The 18,929-nt window shown below is 34.2% G+C and overlaps 1 protein-coding gene across 18 annotated transcripts in view; it reads left to right on the forward strand.

The window, feature by feature from the left end:
* Positions 1–18,929, forward strand: part of Eip74EF (Ecdysone-induced protein E74) — a 399,127-nt gene that overhangs the window by 315,643 nt on the left and 64,555 nt on the right. For 2 of the 18 annotated variants that reach the window (XM_067791368.1, XM_067791369.1), the window contains exon 1: positions 5,520–6,968. The exons of the other annotated variants lie outside the window; for them this stretch is intronic. In XM_067791368.1, the coding sequence (XP_067647469.1) occupies positions 5,831–6,968 (1,138 nt within the window). In that variant the 5' untranslated portion in view covers positions 5,520–5,830. Of the gene's footprint in view, positions 1–5,519; positions 6,969–18,929 lie in introns of those variants that run through there. 18 annotated transcript variants of the gene reach the window in all.

Consider the following 18,929-nt stretch of genomic DNA (forward strand, 5'->3'; position numbering starts at 1 on the left):
GTTAGTTTCGAAAAAAGCTTCGAAGTTTCATATAAAATGTTTCATAGCTGCAAAGTGGATATAAAAATAAATTCGAAACTATAGCTAAAAATACAACAAAGCCCGAAGCGAAATTAAAGCTAACAATATTACACCAAGTACTTTTCCAATTTTTCAACCTTCTTAATGTATATCGGCCTATCCTTATATTGATAATAAAGGTGGTGACTTAAAACTTTTGTTAACAAGAACATTTCTCAGACACTGTTTATAAAGCCGTATCTGAAAGAAGTCGCTAATAAAGTCGTATCTCAGGAGACCAGTTGAAAATGTTATAACTTAAAAAACTATTTTTGTGTCAAAAAAGCTTCGAATTTAACTTAATGCATTTCCTATTCGCAAAAGTCATGAATTGGTAAGCCAGAATTTAGATTCGTGTGTTTTCTAAAGTATAGTTTAGCACTTCAATCCGTAACAAATATTGAAAAGAAATTAAAATGAATTTCTTTGCCAAACAAATTTGTATTTCAATTACAACCTTTTTAGCCAGCCTCCTCGAGTTTATTAGCGACTTCGTTTAGATATGGTCTTATTAACAGAATGTCTCTGATACGTTCTTTTTAACAAAAGTTCTATGTTAGGACCTTTCTATTAGGATAGGTCATTTTATGATGCCACCGAACGTTGTAGTATGAGTGGAGTACTCTGAATTTTCCAAATTATATGCGCGTAAGTGATATGAATGTATCATAATCACAATGATTTAAATATTCCATCATAAGAGTTGAAGATCAAAGGTAGCGAAAACCTAATGTGTAAACAACGCTAAATTTGTTTTGGAATATCACCGTTTTTATGAAGTTTCCCTACCTCAAACCTATGTCAAGTATAAGAGCTTATCACTTTTGGCTTTCTCACTGTTATATCTTCCTAGCACCTAGTACAAACATAACATGCAAGCGTTTACTATAAACTATGTAGGTATTGTTGATTACCTCCAAACTTTCTGCATGTTTCTTGAAGTGCAACTGAAGACTCCGTCCCTACTCAAATTAACACCGCATACCGCAAGTGTTGGTAATCCTTGCCCTGAAAGTAGGCGCTAACATCTGCCGTATCCCCTCTTAAGTTGCTCACACATCAAATACCCGTCTAGAATGTAATCGGATAAAGTAGCAATAACAACAAACACAAAAATTCACAATCGCATAGACAAATATATGTAAAAATCAAATGATCATGTATTTTATACTTTACAAAAGTACATACAATTATTCGAGTGGAAAATGTTTGTACCTACGAACGTACGTGCATTAATACGTAACTATATTTGTATGTTTGACTGCACCTTCGTATGAATATACACAACCCAATTTGCAAAAGTCGCTTCAGCGCAGTGGGTCTGGGTCGCTGAAGAGCCACTGCCGGTTTGCGATTTCGTTTTCGTTGTCGATGTTTTTTGTTTTAATTTATTATTTTTGTTGTATTGTATATATGTTTGCTATTTTATGGTACTATTGTTGTTTTTGTATGTGGGGCCTCCGCGGTAAACTTCGTCAACAGCAAACGGTGGCAGACATGGCATGCATTCAGATGAATTTGTCGTCTGGAACTCAACAACAATAAACATTACTACTTAGTAACGAAGAGCAGCAAGAGTGCCATCCACACACAAAAATGTTGCACTTGTGTTTGAATGTTTAGCGGATGTACTGCCGTCGCGCTCTTTTTAACTTTGCTTAACGATTTCCTCGCACATACCTATTACATATTTTTATGTTCATAGGTGTGTGAGAGATCGGCTCTCATATAAAAGAATATATATATTTTTTAGGTTATAACTTTTTTCTTCTTTTGCTCAAAAGAAACTGGTTTCTCCATGCTCTCTTCATATCAGCTGACAACAGAGAACGGTGGGGTAACACTACGCAGTCTTACGGCATTTACGGCATCATTTATCTATGAAACATTTTGTTTCAATTTTGGTAATTTTTGTCAGATATTCGAACACGAAATTTCATATTCTACTGATACGTATTCTAAATTGCGGGAAGCTTGCTCCAAATCTGGGCGGCTTTAAAATATTACTGATTTTATTTAATATCAATTTAATTTTGAACGCTTGTATTCGATGTTTTGTGTTCACAAAACTAAAGACCACAAATATTCGCTATTGTTCGGGATTCTATATAAAGATATGAATTTTCGAAGTGTTTGTACCACTAAATTAATTTTTTCAATAAGTTAAATGGTAATATGTATGTAATTATTAAAATAATTCAATAATAACATTAACAAAATACCATCGAAATCCAACTAAGTAATATTACGTATACGCCATGTACAAACAATTCCCTTTCAGAAACTATTCATAAGGGCAATTCATTGCTCAGTAAATATATTTTAGTATGATTGGGTTCAGGATTGTTAATCTTGTTGATTTATCTGCCTTGCAGATGCCGTTGGGAGTCGGTGTCAAACGCATAGTTTTTGTAGTAAAATTACAAAAAAGGAACACAACGCAAATTGGAATAGAAGCTTGGCCTAAAATATCTCCGGAGGTTATCGCGCCTTGCATTTATTTTTATATTTTTATACGCAGAAATGACTGCCAGGGTGCAAATTTGCTTCTTCCCTTTTCAATAATAGCATGTATGTTTTATCGTCTTCATTCACCACAAAACCGAAAACTGTGGCCGAATCGTGTCACACTAATTCGTGATGGAATGGCATTTTTTTAAATAACAATAGCTACGAAATTGTGTATCGGATTAACAAAATATGTAAACTAGAAAACCTCGTACTCACTAGATCCACAACATGAATTTTTTTTTCTGAAAATATTTTTCGATCTGTGATCCTATGTCACGATTCGGCCACGCAAAGATAAAACGAACGGCACGATTATATTAAGGCCTATAACAACAAAATATACTGGCCCATCGTTAAATAGTATTTTTTGGCGGAAAGATAATCAGCGTCGATTATATATACAATTTTAATTGTAGTGCAGACTACTGTAATTTTTTCTTTCATTTACTCATGTTCGTCAATCAAACAGTAAACTGCCCACAATCACTCTTACTTTTATTGCGCTCTCGGCTCCACACACGCGTACATGTACGAGTAAATGAGAATAAATTAATAGACCAGTGCACGGGCTTTTGATATAAAGTATAAGTTCTACAGAAGATTTAACAAATATCTTTTTCAAGAAATAAAAATTAACCTGAATCATCGAATGTGCAAAAAACGATACGATGCAAAATTAATGGTAATTATTTAACCATCTGATACGAAGGTTTTTCCTGTACAAGTTGTTATGCTGCAGACGAATTTTTCGCAAGAGATTGCCTAAATCTGGGAAAGTCTAAATAAGTTCGAAGATTCCTAGCAAGAAAGTAAGCTATGTAACTACTTTGGTGTTATGTATTCTTTACATTACCAACTGTTTTACGCACATATGTATGAAACTGTAAAATAGAAACATAGCCCCGATCAACTTTGCAGTTTTTTCCAAACTGCGAAACAGCCCCAAAAATTATGTCAAATACGTCGTGAGTGAGCAAAAAAACCTCATATTTTACAATTTTTATTTTATTACCTACAAATATTTCATATCGAATTTCTCAATTTCACGTGGTAACGTTGCATGATTTTTCAAATATTTTAAAGTTAATTAGATGTAATTTACTTTCCAGAATCCCGTAAAATAATAAACTCTTAGTTACCTTTTTATCAAGTGATAATTTTTTATTGCAGGATTGCGTTTCAGCGTTTAAAATGTTTACGATTATTTCATTTGGTAAATTTTTAACTTTTGCTTGCAGCAAATAAAATTAAACTAAAAAGTTTGTAGAACTACCAACAAAGTGATAAAGTCCGTGCACTGCAACAGACTCATGCCCTATACGTATGGACTTTTATATATAACTTGGAAATTTTTCTCTTCTCATTGCGCTGTTTAATGGGAAATGTTCGCGCCTTCTGAGTGGGGTTTAAGTTGAATTGGCAGTCGGTGGATTTTAAATTGCTCTCCCGATTTGCTCACCAACTATTTTGCTTTTCATTTACATACATATTTAAAAATTATTGTCTATGTACAAGTGCATATTTGCAAATGAGACAAGAAGTTGTTTGTTGCGAATATTATTACATACTAGAGTCTAGACTAACTACTCGTTTAGATATGTACAAGTATGTTCGGTGTGAGTTGCAAATTCAAATGTGTATACTTTATGTAAGTGGGTCTGTTTATTTGTATAGAATTAAACATATTGTATACATTTTTATGTATGTATATTCGTCCAAATCAGCAATACTTCGTCGTTGGCATTTGACAGCTTAGTTGGCGTTGTCGTCATCATCCCCAACATATATATGTGTTGTTGTTAAATTGAATTTTTGTATGATTTGCAATGGTATATGTGTGTGCAATTTTATATACACATAAATATTCATAGATGCGCAACTGAGAGCTTCCTTAGCTCTGCTGTCGTTGGCTTTGCTAGTATTTTTCTGTTGGTGCTTTCGTTGTCTTCGTCGATAAATTCTGGCAGTCGCTTGTTTGCTGCTCGCAAGTTACAGCGTTTTCTTACTTCGACTGTAATCGACTTAGAGTTTAAACTACAATTTCAGTTTCGCTGATACCGTAACAGATAACCGACGTTGTGCGTTCGACATAACAATAATAATAGAAAAAATTGCAATACGCGCATAATACCTCAACCAATTAACTCACTTGCCAGCGTTTCAACTGAATTGAATGTATTATTACTGTATACAAGTAACATAAACGTATAAGAAATTATAAATGTGAATGAAAATTAAATTAATTTAAGCTTAATGAAACATGGCTATTTATTGAATGTGAATTAGATGAACGAACGGATGTGCCGCTACTCCAATCAAAGATATAGAATAATATGTAATTGAATACTCAGTACATATGTGATAATTTGAATTCTGTATATCCGTGAGTGAGTATTATATGTATATGTACGTGCGTTCGTGGTTCAAGCGGTTGTTGCATTCCAGGTCGAATTGACAACACCAGCTGAACATTCATCTATGTAGTCTTTGCTGCTATACAGTGAAATAAAGAAGAGCAGCAACAAGAAATCTCTAAAAAGAAAAAAAAAAACAATTCTTAATTGAACTCAAAATTTTGTAACAATGTGTGTAAAGAATTTCTGTTAAAAACTAACGTTAATGAATATTTTAACTGCTAAATTAATATTAACTTGGCGTTGCAATCAATTTTCTTAACCAAACAATTTTAAAATATTAGAGTCAAACGTCCTATCCTAATGTACAAAATAAACAAAATACCTCAAAAATTATAAATATCGACAACGCTCAGGTATAAATGTTTAAAAAAAACAACAACAGCAAAAGTTACAAGAAATTATGGTTGCAATCAAATAAAAAAAATATACAGATTATTATCCTTTAATTTTTGTACTAAAAACGAAAAAAATATATAAAAATATTAAATAAGTGAATAATAAAAAACACTTTCTTCCATCAAGAATAAATGGAATATTTAGTGCAAATTGACAAAAAGAGCGATGAAAGACAACGTCATACGCAACATCAGATTGGTGCTGAAAATGTTAGCCAAATAAGAAAACTTAAAGTTTAAGGAAAATTGTGCGAAAGGATATCGTTTAACAAAGTGCTTGAGATTCCTGGATTAACAGTTATCAATGGCATAAATAAAATAAGTACTACTTGCTTACCATTTACATATGTTATAAATCACACGCACAACTGCTCAATCCAGGAAGAAATTAACATCGAATTTTTTCAAGTCGTAGATAGTTCGACGCTTTTGAACAACTGTTTCATTATGATTATGGTGCAACACCTGGTGGCAGCAAATGCAGCGCATACGCTAGTCAGTCAGTCGGCGTTGTCTTCAGCTGTTTCCACATCGCCCATACCCTGCTCACCACCGTCCACGCACAATGTATCATCGTCGGTGTCCTCAGTAACCTCTTCAGCATCATTAGCGTCGAATGCACTATCCTCACCTGCACGCTCACCCTCACCAGTCGCTTTGTCACAGCAAAGCGTTTCTCCACTAGCATCGCCCACCATCATCAATGCAAGTGTCAATACGACAGGCAGTTTGAATGATGATAAGTCTTTAAATTGTTGCAATAAGCAGAAACATAACGAGCATAGAACATTTGAGTGCAATGATAAAATTTGGGGTTCGTCAAACGACAACAATAATAACAACGAGGACAAAATTTTAAGTTGTGCCATAGATACACAGAAGTCTACAACGCAAACTACGGATATTTCGCATACAGAAAAAATATCACCTGCCCCTAATTATAGCAACAACAGTAATAGGAACATTTCGACTACATCCAGTCCGCAGAACTCACCGTCACTAACTGTAAGCACCCCTAGTGCCGAAACCGAGAGAATATTCAACTGTCGCGAAAAGTTTACGGTACTATATAATCATTTAAGGCAACATAAATATTCTGGGAACACTCATGACCATCAGTCCTCAATACGTTATCAGCAGAATAACAACGTAAATAACTCTATTGAAGAGGAGCGTGAAAAGTATGCCGAAATAAGCCAACAGGTTCGTCGTACGGTGATTACCAGTAAAAGTGAAAATGATGCAGAGCTAAAGGCGAGACGTAGATGCAATACTCCTGAAAGAAGAAAAGAAATTCAAGATGATAACTGTCATGTTCGTATTATGCATGAGAATTGTGAGGATGATAATATTGTTCTTGGAGAGAATGTTATTAATTCCATGGAAAATTGCAACAGCGAAGAGGATGACGAAGAGGATACTGATAGTCCTTTAGATTTATCAGTTAGTGCAGCAACGCTTCGTAATCGTACATACTCGGAAACAGATTCGGAGGACTCGGGTTCTGGTGTGACTGAGAGTGAACATGCACAGCTTAAAGCAGAACAACGATCAGCATACAAGAAGAATTTGATGAAACGATATTGTAAGTGAAAAGTTTAAAATATTTACACACATTTTTATGTTAACCTAAAAAGAACAGTAGTAGCTATTAAAAATTTCGTTGTCAAATTTATAATAAATTATTAGAAATTTTAAAGTGCTGTTTTGGCTGGCGAATTCTATTGCCTATGTATATGAACTGCAATAAACTGATACCTCCTCCATCCAGCAAACTACGGCTTCCCTTACTTGTACAAATTGCAATAAGTTTTCATTTTTTTTTTTTAATTTTTTCACTAAAACTTTTAATTAGTGCCTACATCAACCTTAAGCTACTAGCATTTCGAAACTCTTTCGTAAACGAAAAGTTATTCTGTTACAGCTATGTACATTAGCACTACGAGTTAAGCATGAATGAGAAATACATAGGTCATTGAAAGATTTTCCAGCTAAGCCGGAAAATATGACGAAATCGCTGCATTTGCCAACCATCAACCGATGTTCACCATGCCTAACATCAAGCTAACCCAGAAATAGACAAACAAACGTCCAGACAATCAACAAGCCAACCGAACAATGACTATCCAGCAACACTATTTTTTCTGGTAAATAAAACGACGTGTAGAAGAGAGGAAATCAAAACAAAACAAATCTAAAAACATACAAAATTATATTTTGAAATCGTAATTTCCGCTACGAAACTGAAATTTACCGCCACATTTTAATAGCTACACACACACATTTCATATACATATGTACACTTGCCTGCATATATGCATTTAACTACATATTTCCTTACATATATTTATTTATTTATTATATATAAATGTCTACCAGCTGTACATTTAGTCACATTCGTCATAGAGCCGCTTTTAACGAAAGCAGCAATAGTTGCCTCTCATACACCACTAATTTACCTCTCTTCAAATCCATCTAAATATTTTGCCACATACATACATATGTATATACACCATACATACACAATATACATAAACTTGGTATGAATGCATGTACAAACTTATGTATGTGTGGACTCGTTTCATATGGTAACAGTTTCCTAACCCACCTCAACAATTTTATCGATTATCTAAGGGTGTAAACAAAAAATTGTCAATTTGCCTACCATGGCTTGCCTATGATATTTTCTGGCGTTGTCAATTCGATAGCTGGGATTTAGCCGATAACAAAAATATTCAACAAACTTCAACATCGAAGTAGTCAGCACATATTACAAAATGGTGTCGAATTTGACAATAATCGCCCTAATAAATTACATATATTTGCTTCTTTAGGTGTCTGCAATGTTGATTTTTTTCAGTATCATACATAATGCTACATTCACGCCTTTCTGAAACACGAAGCATCGTGCAGGAAAATAACGCTTGCGGTCTGCATTTTCTTTCCTGACGGTCGTTATTTTCTTTTTATACACCACTGGACGTGTACACAGAGTATTATAACTATGATTGGATAACGGTTGGTTGTACAGGTATAAAGGAATCGAGATAGATATAGACTTCCATATATCAAAATCATCAGTATCGAAAAAAATTGACTAAGCCATGTCCGTCCGTTAACACTATAACTTGAGCAAATATTCACCAAATTCGGTATACGGGTTTATCTGGACACAGAAAAGATTGGTATTGAAAATGAGCCAAGTCGGACTATAACCACGCCCGCTTTTTCGATATTGAAAATTTAGAAAAATGGAAAAAAAGAGATTATTGAAAAACGAATACCGATAAGCTAATGAAATTTGATAGTTGGATTGGTTTTATTACGCAAAACATAACCTCCAAAACAATTTGTAATACGGGTGTGGACCACTCACATTCCGAAGAAGAAAATTTGGTAGTTTAATAAGCTGTAAATCAAAAGGCGTTAAAGATGTTACATTGAAATTTGGCAGAGACTATTCTTCCGAATTATATAGACTGAGTGAAGATAATACATATCGGTTGAAGACCACGCCCACTTTTCCTAAAGCTAACAAAGTTTGCAATAACTTAACTTTATTTGACTGATATTCTACCTCAGTAGTGGTATGGCTGAGATAAGAACAAAACGTAAACAAATTTTTTAAAATGGGCGTGACCCGCCCCTTTTTTGTTACTCTTTCCAAAATACTTTTAATAGCGAACAAAAATCTCCCAATCCGAACGAAATTTGGCATAAACATTTTTTTCATAGCTACAACTGTTTGCTCTGAAAATGAGCGATTGAACGAAAATGAGCTCAGGATAGAACCATATATATATTATTGCGTAGCCTTAAACACTATTAACCAGACAAAGTAAACAACAACAGCGTTTTAAGTACACAGCTGGGTATGTAATGTTCGGTTTCACCCGAACTTGGACTTTCTTACTTGTTGTACATGAAATAAGGCCCGCTGGCATTACTTAGTTTTCTGGCATTAATTCCGAGGGCATTATTTAACTGCGGCAGAATTACGAAGCTGCTTAGAGGAAATGGCAACGTTTCGGTCAACGAAACGGAATGGATGTATCTTCAGAGTATCACATTGTTCACAACTAAGGAATATGGGGACAGGCCATTGACGTCAGTGAGATAATTGAAGATCTAGAATATCATGTAGTTGAGGGTGGATTGTAATAGAAAACTCGGAATTGACAGTATACAATCTCAAGACCCAACATTTACCTATGTAAACATTGAACAGAAAGAGGTAAATCGTGTCAAAATTTATAACGGACCAACATGAAATACTGAGAACCTTATGATCATACCCGGCAGACGTTGTTCTGACTTTCTCTATCTTTTCACCTGACCATTGCCTAAAGAAAACGCCGTTTAGAAAACTTTTTTCTTAGGAATTTCGATGTAATGTTTCCAGGGACCTTGAATGTATTAGGCGAAAAACCACCTCCAAATAACATTTTGTTTCCATACTTGGATTGTACAACTGTTCCCTAATTTTTGAAATTTCAGTTGAATCAAATTAGAGCATCTGCAAATTTTTGTCCTTAATACCTCGCGATACGCTCTAATGACTATATACATACTTTTTATATTTATCAAAATTATATGTGGCTTCCCGATATAACCGAAAATTGGAGAAAGTTTGTCAAAAGCTGAAAACTTTCATGAATCGTTCTCTATTTGAGTTGCCAAAGTTAAAACATGTAAACAAAATTGTTTATCCCGGGAAAACGCTGAGTAGCTCGGTTGTGCCAAGAAAAATACAGTTTTTTGTTTGAGAAATGTCGATATTATGAATGAATGAATGTTGGCTATTACATTATGAATGAATTCTTTCTGGAACGATTAACATTTCCCGATATCGAATCGCACACTAACTCAATTTTCGGTTATGCCGGGAAGCCAAAGATACAATTGCACCACAAGCAGCATCATAACCTTTAAGATAGCACAAAAATTAATTTATGACTGCGGGACTGGCGGTACTTTTGAAAATGTTGGACTTGATCCACTTATATAAACTTTTGCATGTAGATTGACATGCACCCCCAAACTCGAAACAAATTAAACGGCTTTCTGTAAAACTTTCCTTTGGTATACATAAATATATGTATACCTACATTTATGTATGCGCCCACGAAGTCAAAAATTTAACCGTCAGATAGGACCGCCAATTATTCTACAATTGTACCGCTCTAACCAAAAGCATTCATGTGCCCTACCTTCTAATGGTTCTGGTTGAACTAGGCCCCCTGAATTTCCAGCGCGACCTGAGTGCTTTGGTAGCCTGGCGCTTCATATAGCAATAGTTTGCAAGTATAGGAACAAAATCATATACACACATATATATGTATATATATATATACATACAACCTTTAAGAAAAAATTCAAACAAACTTTACAGCGCAGTTGGTAGGCCAGACAGCCAGGCATAAAAGTGGTAGTCGGCTTTGAAAGTCAAACATAACAAAGAATTTCTTGAGGTAGGTTGGGAACATTTACATATGTACATTGCTTTTGTTTGTTCGAATCGTTTTTTCTCTTTGCACACCATTTCTAGTATGGCTCTTGTTGAACTATTTTTTTATTGTTATGACATTTAGCTCAGCTGGTTGGGTGTTCGTAGACGAAATGGTTTGTGTTAGTAGTTTCATTAGGTATATGTGTTGGTTGGTTAGTAGGTAATGTAACATCAATGTGGTTGTGGTCGTAATTATGGCAGCCACTATTTTTGCTGCGGTCTCTGCAGGCGTAACTTTCGCTTTGTTGGGTGAATGTTATTGCTCGTACAAAAAAAAATTCATAATGATTTTAACATCTAGTTTACTGGATTACAATTCCATATTTTCACTTATACTGAGTAAAGGCTATGAGATATAGCTAGTGATAGAACTTTTAGAAAAATTATCGATACCGGTACTCATTTAAAACAATCGCATCAAAATATCGATGCTAGTACTCATACTCAGTGAAAGGTATCGAGTATACTAGATCCAAGTGAGTACTTCGGCATTTTTACCAAAAGTGAAGACACTTTTTTTAAAATGAGATAGAATAGTTCGAATTTAATAGAAAACAATTAAGGAAGTTTAAGTTTGGACGAAGCCGAACATTATATACCCATTTGCGTGCGCTTATATATATTTTAAGGATACATTTAAAAAGAAACGTCACAAATTAAATTGAATGATTTTTGATCGAATTAAAAAAGAACATTTTTTTCCTTTAGAAAAAAGATTTCCTAAACAGAGTCGCCCCTCGGCAGTGGTTTGGCAAGCACTCCCACTGTACTTTTCCAATGAAAAGCTTACCAGTGAAAATTCATCTGCCTTGCAGATGCCGCTCGGATTCACCATAAAATATGTAGCACGACCGAAATTGGAAGAGAAGCTCGGTCTAATTCCTCTCGGAGGTAAATATTATTTTTTTTATGACACGAGACGTTTTGAGGCGAGATTAACTAAAAAGAACTTATATACTTTGCACTGCCATATTTTTTGTCGTTGTAACAGTGTTTTCGCCGCAAACAATAAGTGCTCTCGAAAAATTTGCATCAATATCCTCTAACGGGAGTCCAAGGAAACCTTCTGTTTCAACAGGTGTGGACCACAGAGAAAGGGGTGTTAGAGGCGTTGGTTCCACATTGCAATTTTTTTTTTATGCTCAGCGGAGCAGAGCTCACAGAGTATATTAACTTTGATTGGATAACGGTTAGTTGTACAGGTATAAAGGAATCGAGATAGATATAGACTTCCATATATCAAAATTATCAGTATCAAAAAAAAAAAAATTGATTGAGACATGTCCGTCCATCCGTCCGTCCGTTAGCACGATAACTTGAGTAAATATTGAGATATCTTCACCAAATTTGGTACACTAGCTTATCTGGACTCAGAATAGATTGGTGTTCGAAAATGAGCGAATTTTGATGATAACCACGCCCACTTTTTATATATGTATATAAAATTTTGGAAAACACAAAAACCCTAATGAAAATAAAATAAATAAATAATGCACCTAGAATGTTGAAATTTTACATGTGGAATTATATTGAGACTCTTGATAAAAATTTGAAACAAATTTTTATAAATGAGCGTGGCACCGCCCACTTGTAATAAAATGAATTTTAAAAATATTATTAATCATAAATCAAAAATCGTTAAACTTATCGTAACAAAATTCGGTAGAGAGGTTGCCTTTACTATAAGGAATGCTTTGAAGAAAAATGAACGAAATCGGTTAAGGGCCACGCCCACTTTTATATAAAATATTTTTAAAAGGGCCGCGGACGAATAAACTAAGCTATATCTTTGCAAAGAAGAGCTATATATCAATGGTATTTCATTTCCGAAGTGGATTTATAACAATAAACAGGAAAAACTTCAAATTTAAAAAAATGGACGTGGCACCGCCCCTTTTATGACTAAGCAATTTTCTATGTTTCGGGAGCCAGAATTCGAAGAAAAATTAACATATCGTCGGTACAATGCCAAAGTCACGAATGTGCCATTTTTGTTTTAACGAAATATTATATACGGGCGATTCTCCGCGAGCTCTCAGTTTTACTAACCCAAAATTTTGGAAAAAAATATTCGATTTTCTAATATTTTCAATCATTTTTCTATGAGTTTTTATAGCTAAAAAATATTCCCAAAGTGGACGAGCTACAGCTATTAATTTCTGTTCTTGATACTGAAACCTGCCACGGTTGTGACATTTTAACAATAAATTGCTCATTAAAAAAAATCTAGTATGACTCGCAAGATTTCCCGTAAATTTTTAAGGTTATGTCAGCAAACTTTAAAGAAAAATGGTACAATAGACGGTACTTAACTTAAAACTACAAAGATACAAGTGCCACGATTGTGACATGATTTTTTGATACGTACCGTTCTTCCAGTTCTTCAGTGTTTAAAAATTGGTATTAGTTATTTTACGACTGCAAGCATTAACATGGAAATACGCGGGAACACTTGCTGATCAAAATTCACACTCACACAAAATTCACACGCCACAAACCAGTGTGCAATAAAACAGTACCAACCTCACGATTTGAATAAAAATTTTCTCTCAAAAACTCATGGATACTTTTCAAAATCAAATTACAAATCGAAAACATAAATGTTATCATTAAAACAACATTTAATATTGCAGATCACGTGAAATATTTAATATAATGACAGTTTATTACTCGTGTAATTAAAGATTAAAAAAGTTACCACCTAAAATGTTTTGAAAAATGTGGTTGTGGACAGGCCACGGTTGTGACATTTGTAGGGTATAATGAACTATAACTTCATAAAACTGATGACCAGTCAAAAAAATTCAACATGAAACTTTAAACTAAACATAATTTTAGCTCAATTACATAATTTAATTCATAGAAAATGCTTCAATATATTTCAAATTTCGAAACGACACAAAACTGTAAGCTCGCGGAGAATCACTCATATGTCAAATTTTGCAAAGCCAAAACAACAAATGTGCATTTTTTTGAAAAAAAATTCAAAAATCATTTTCCAATTAACATTACTTAGTGGTTTACAAAAGTAAACCTTCCAATAGTGGTTGAAAAATACAAAATTAAATCTCTATTTTTAACAATGTCTTACGCGTTTTTCTCAAAACATCAAATATGCACATTCGTGACTTTGGCATTGGACCGACGATATCGTAATGAAATTGTGTACACATATTTTCCTTATAGCAGAAAATATTTCTAGTAAAAATGGACGGGAATGGTTAAAGACCACGGCAACTTAGATAGAAAACAAGTTTAAAAGGGTCGTAGACTAGAATAATAAGCTATAACTTAGCAAAACATAGTTTTGAATCAATGATATTTTACTGTAAGAGGAAATGGGGAGACATTTTTCTTTTAAACCGGCGGTGCCACGTGTTATGTAGAAAAATAACTTATCTGAAATGAAATGTAAGCTCAAGCTGAGTATATAATGGTCGGTTACACCCGAACTTAGACACGTTTATTTGTTTTTTTTTTTTTTTTTTGTGGTTGGTGATTGGTATCATGTGGGCACAAACAGGACATACATTATGTATATCGGGGTAGATTCTGGATAGACAAGAGTTTAACCTACTACAGTATCCAGATTGAAGTTGAGATAGAGTGACGCGCGTCTCCATAGGGAGACTACTTTCCTCTCTGCGAGTTCAGTGTATTTAACTTTAAGAACGGTGCTCTTCTTCTACATACCTTTTTTCTTCTTCTACCTAAGGCTGAGATCTCAAGTGCCGCATTTCCTCATAATGCTTGCGGAGATGACTTTTTAAGACCCTGGGTAGCGGTGACTCTTTAAATATATGTCCAGGTTTCTGTGTATTCAACAGAAACTGTATGTTAACCATTTCATTTCTCTTCCTAATGGGGAGTACTCTCGTGTTACTATGTAAGTGGTGCCCTGGGGACATAAGAAGACAGCCCGTATCGGTTCTGAGAGCGGTGTTTTGACAGGCCTTTTTTCCAGTGAGTGACCTTTAGGCTTGGCGACCATATCGTGGACGCGTAGCATGCAATTGGTCGGCCGCTTGTTTTATAAGTGGCAATGAAATTATCGTTACACTAAGTGCTGCCGGCAAGAGATTTGAGAATTTTGGATTCTAGGTAAAATTGCGGATGCATGTTCGCCGAACTGTAGACCCTGATCGAACGTCACACCTATTATTTTTGGGTGGGTCGGGAGCTGTAGCCATTATCGTGCAGTGGTCGGTGTAGGAAACAATGGTAATTCCTTCCGGTGACGAAGGTGGCTTCGATATGTAGAAGTTAAAAAAAAGCGGGAAGAGAACATCACCTTGTTTAATTGTTTTGGGTATAGATGCTAGGTTCCTGAATTGCACCGATGTCTGCCGACCAGACAGATAATTTGCCTTCCACGTTTTGAGACTAGGAGGAAGAGGGGACCCCTGCAAATCTTGCAGTAACGTGCCGTGGTTGACTGTATCAAAATCTTTTGATAAGTCTATATCTGCTGGTAGAATTGTTACGTACCATATATATTGACAATTTTTTTAAGATTAAAATTGTAAGCCCGATTTTTTTCAAAGTAGGGGTGGCTCTTATCTGCTTTTGATCGGATCTATATGTAATACCAAGGACCATATTTTCGAATTTTTGCAAAGTGATATTCAATTCAATTCAATTCAATTTATTTAACACATTTGTACAAGTGAGACTATCAACAGCTTTTTAAGGGTTTGCAAATTTTTTTTAATTTTCTTCAGCTTAATGTAAAAAATTTATATTTGCGGCCGTCGTAGTGTGGTTATAGCGTGCTCTGCCTACCATTCTGGAGATTCTGGGTTCAAGCCCCAGACTAAGCAACATCAAAAATGTAGAAACATGTATATTAAAAAAAAAAAAGTTTTCGAGCGGGGTCGCCCCTCGGAAGTGATTTGGCAAACACTTCGAGTGCATATCTGCCATGAAAAGCTTAGGAGGCGGCGTAAAACATGTACGTCCCGTCATGCCAATTTGTAGAAAAAATTAGTCTGACTTCGACCATTTTCAATACCAAAATATCATCGATGATGCTGTAAAAGCTGCTAACTCCATCCACCAAAATTTCACAGTAGGAAAAGTATTGAGGTAAAGTATCGATATTTCACTCAGTACTTGGGAAAAAGCATCGAGTACGAAATACTCGAGAATATTTTGGAAGAGTATCGATACTACTCAGTACTCGTATCGTTCTATCACTAGATATAGCACATGACAAAATATTCTCAAAAATTATTTCAACACATTTGAAATAAAATTAAAATTAATATATAGTTTTGTATCCGACTAAGCAACAACCCGTCTGCTTAATGAATGAAAATATTTTGTAAGTGGGTTGAATGAAATATCCCATTTGTATGCTTTTTTAGCGTTAACGTATCGCCCATACACCACGGCATTATCTATCAATTATGCTAACCTTATACGCCTACTAGCGGACCTTATTTTGATCTATCTGCATGACTTTTAAGAGGGTTTTTATCTCTTACTCCCCCTCTTACCTTCTCTTAACCCCTTTACTGATCCCTCTCTTTCTTCTTCCAGTCTCTTCCCTGTCTATTTTCCCTCTCTGCGTATCTCTTTCTCCCTGTCCGTCTTTTTTTCCTCCATCTCTGTCTTTATCTCCCTCTTCTTCACCCTTCCCGGCGCCTTGTATCTTTATCTTCGTCTAACAGTATCTCTTCCTCTGTATCCCTACGTATGCGAAATAGTATTGTTTAAGAATTGGCCGGTTCTAAATCCACTTTCTGGAAAAGGAACAACTTAAGGGGAAGCTCTCGGGGTGTCTATGCCACTGGAAAATATTTATATTTATTTAGTTACTACACTAGTCCGTTAAGTAAGTAAAATAATATCTCGTCTATATATTTTTTGTGTTACTTTATTCGTCATCCTCCTCAAATAAGATATGAGTATCCTGTAAGCAGCTTTCGGTTCCGATACCGATAAGAGAACTCTAAAATCCGTTACATTTCCACTAAATATTCATATAGTTGTTCAGAAAGAAAAGCTTGAAATGCAATAGCGAAATACTTTTTTCTTTTGGCTAAAACATATACTTATTTAAAACTATTACTCATACGCCCCTTGTTGGTGTTATTAAGAGATGGAATTATTTTTTAGATATGTAGTTTTCGAATGCAGTTTCATAGCACTTACAATTCAGTATAAACTGAAAAATATACCTACTTTATTTTTTAATTTTACCCATGTCCATTGAAATGCAGCAGTGTCATTGATGTAAATTTCGTCTTGCTGCAATCATCTAATTTCTGGAAACCAGCTTTTAGCACAATATCTTTTAAATGTCATAAAAACCATTTAGTATGAGTATATGCGCTTATATATAAATATATATGTATATTTTTAATCCACATGTACTTATAACCGGAATTTTATGCGTTCTCATTTTGAATTCCCTAAAATTCAAATTAAGCGCAGAAGCTCCGGTTTTCTATATTAGGTTGAACGAGTTTGTATGGATCATTTTTAAAACTGACCTTTTTCACTTACATTCATGGCTCAGCTGAAAACTGTCTTTCTGTTTATTCTTTTCTGAGCTCTGTGGCCAAAAAACTCCATGGTGGTCCTTATCCTTTCTTATTCTTAACCCTCATTATTCTTATCATTCCTTATTATATCTTTTGATAGCCATATTGTATAAATCGAGCATTTCATGGAAAATTTTAAATTTTTGTCGATTTTGGAGTGTGTTCTCATTATAAGTTTTCAATGTCAATATATAGTAAACATAGCCCATTTCAACGTGCCAAGGAAGAAGGATTTGAGATTAATATCAGCTTAAGAAAAAAGTATTTGCCGAAAAATATATATAAATTGATATAGAAATAAATTGATTTAAAAATAAAATCTAGTTTCCCTACAAACCTGTACCTGGGACATCTTTATTTCGCATACTATAAGCAAACGGGAGCTAATTTCTATGTCAACTTCGCTTTAGATAACCGATGCATACATTTTCTATAAAGGATATTAGAAAGTCACAATTCAAAAACTTATTTTCTTGTCCCGTACTAAAAGAAATGTTCCGTCCATGGTTTCCTGTATACAATTTTACTAAACAAAAAAAACAGCGAAAACGAGACTGCTTAATTCAAACTGCATAAACCATAAACAAAAATAAAGTATTCTTTTAGGTATTATATTTTCACGTTTAAAGATAAGTCTATGGCTTTCACCACCAAACATTTTGAACCTAGTTTTGCTGACAAAGTTCTTAGTTCCAGCATTATGTAAAAATATTTCTTATTGCAAGCTATTTCGTTTTCAAGTATCCTTCGTTGCTTAACACCAAAATAGTCCTGGAATTCCTTGAACTCATTGAGCTACTGTGAGCTGTGTCAAAAGGATTTAAATATCGACGTGCCCAAATAGAAGTTTTGCTTTCAAATTTTTTACATATAATTTCTTTGTAAAAAATTTTCAAAGTGTTGTCTTTTGTTTTGCACGTTGATATATTGCTTCTCAAAATCTCAATATCTCTCGGTACGCTGGAACATACCGAACACGCATTTCTGGAATTGTTTTGAAAAGTAACTTAAAGCAAACTTGCTGCATTAAACGATATAACAGCGTTTTGAGTATTAAATATATTTGAAAGTTTTCCATAAAATAATGTTTACAAAAACAGATGAGAAAACTCTTTTGTCAATATTTTTCAACTTGGGAATTTCAAATTATTTACATTAACGTTTGTTCATGAGAAGAATGGGTCGCATTTTAATTGTTTCTTGGATTCTTCAAGAACCCATTGTTGAAAGATATAGATAGGTACATATATTATGTATATATTATTATTATTGAAATTATCGTCATATATAAAAACGATGGTTTATAATAAAAAGCATTGGGAAACCGTTTATAACAAGCTTTCTTTTAGATATTTTTTTATAAGTTTCAGTTTATAAGCTTAAAAGCAACGAGTCGTTTCCATTATTTCACGCTTATTTCTAAACAAATTGTAAACAAAAAATCAATGTTTTTTAAGCTTAGTGTTTATTTGAGAAAACTTTTCAAAAA

Source organism: Eurosta solidaginis, chromosome 5 (genome assembly GCF_040869045.1).
Source record: "Eurosta solidaginis isolate ZX-2024a chromosome 5, ASM4086904v1, whole genome shotgun sequence".
Lineage (NCBI taxonomy): Eukaryota > Metazoa > Arthropoda > Insecta > Diptera > Tephritidae > Eurosta > Eurosta solidaginis.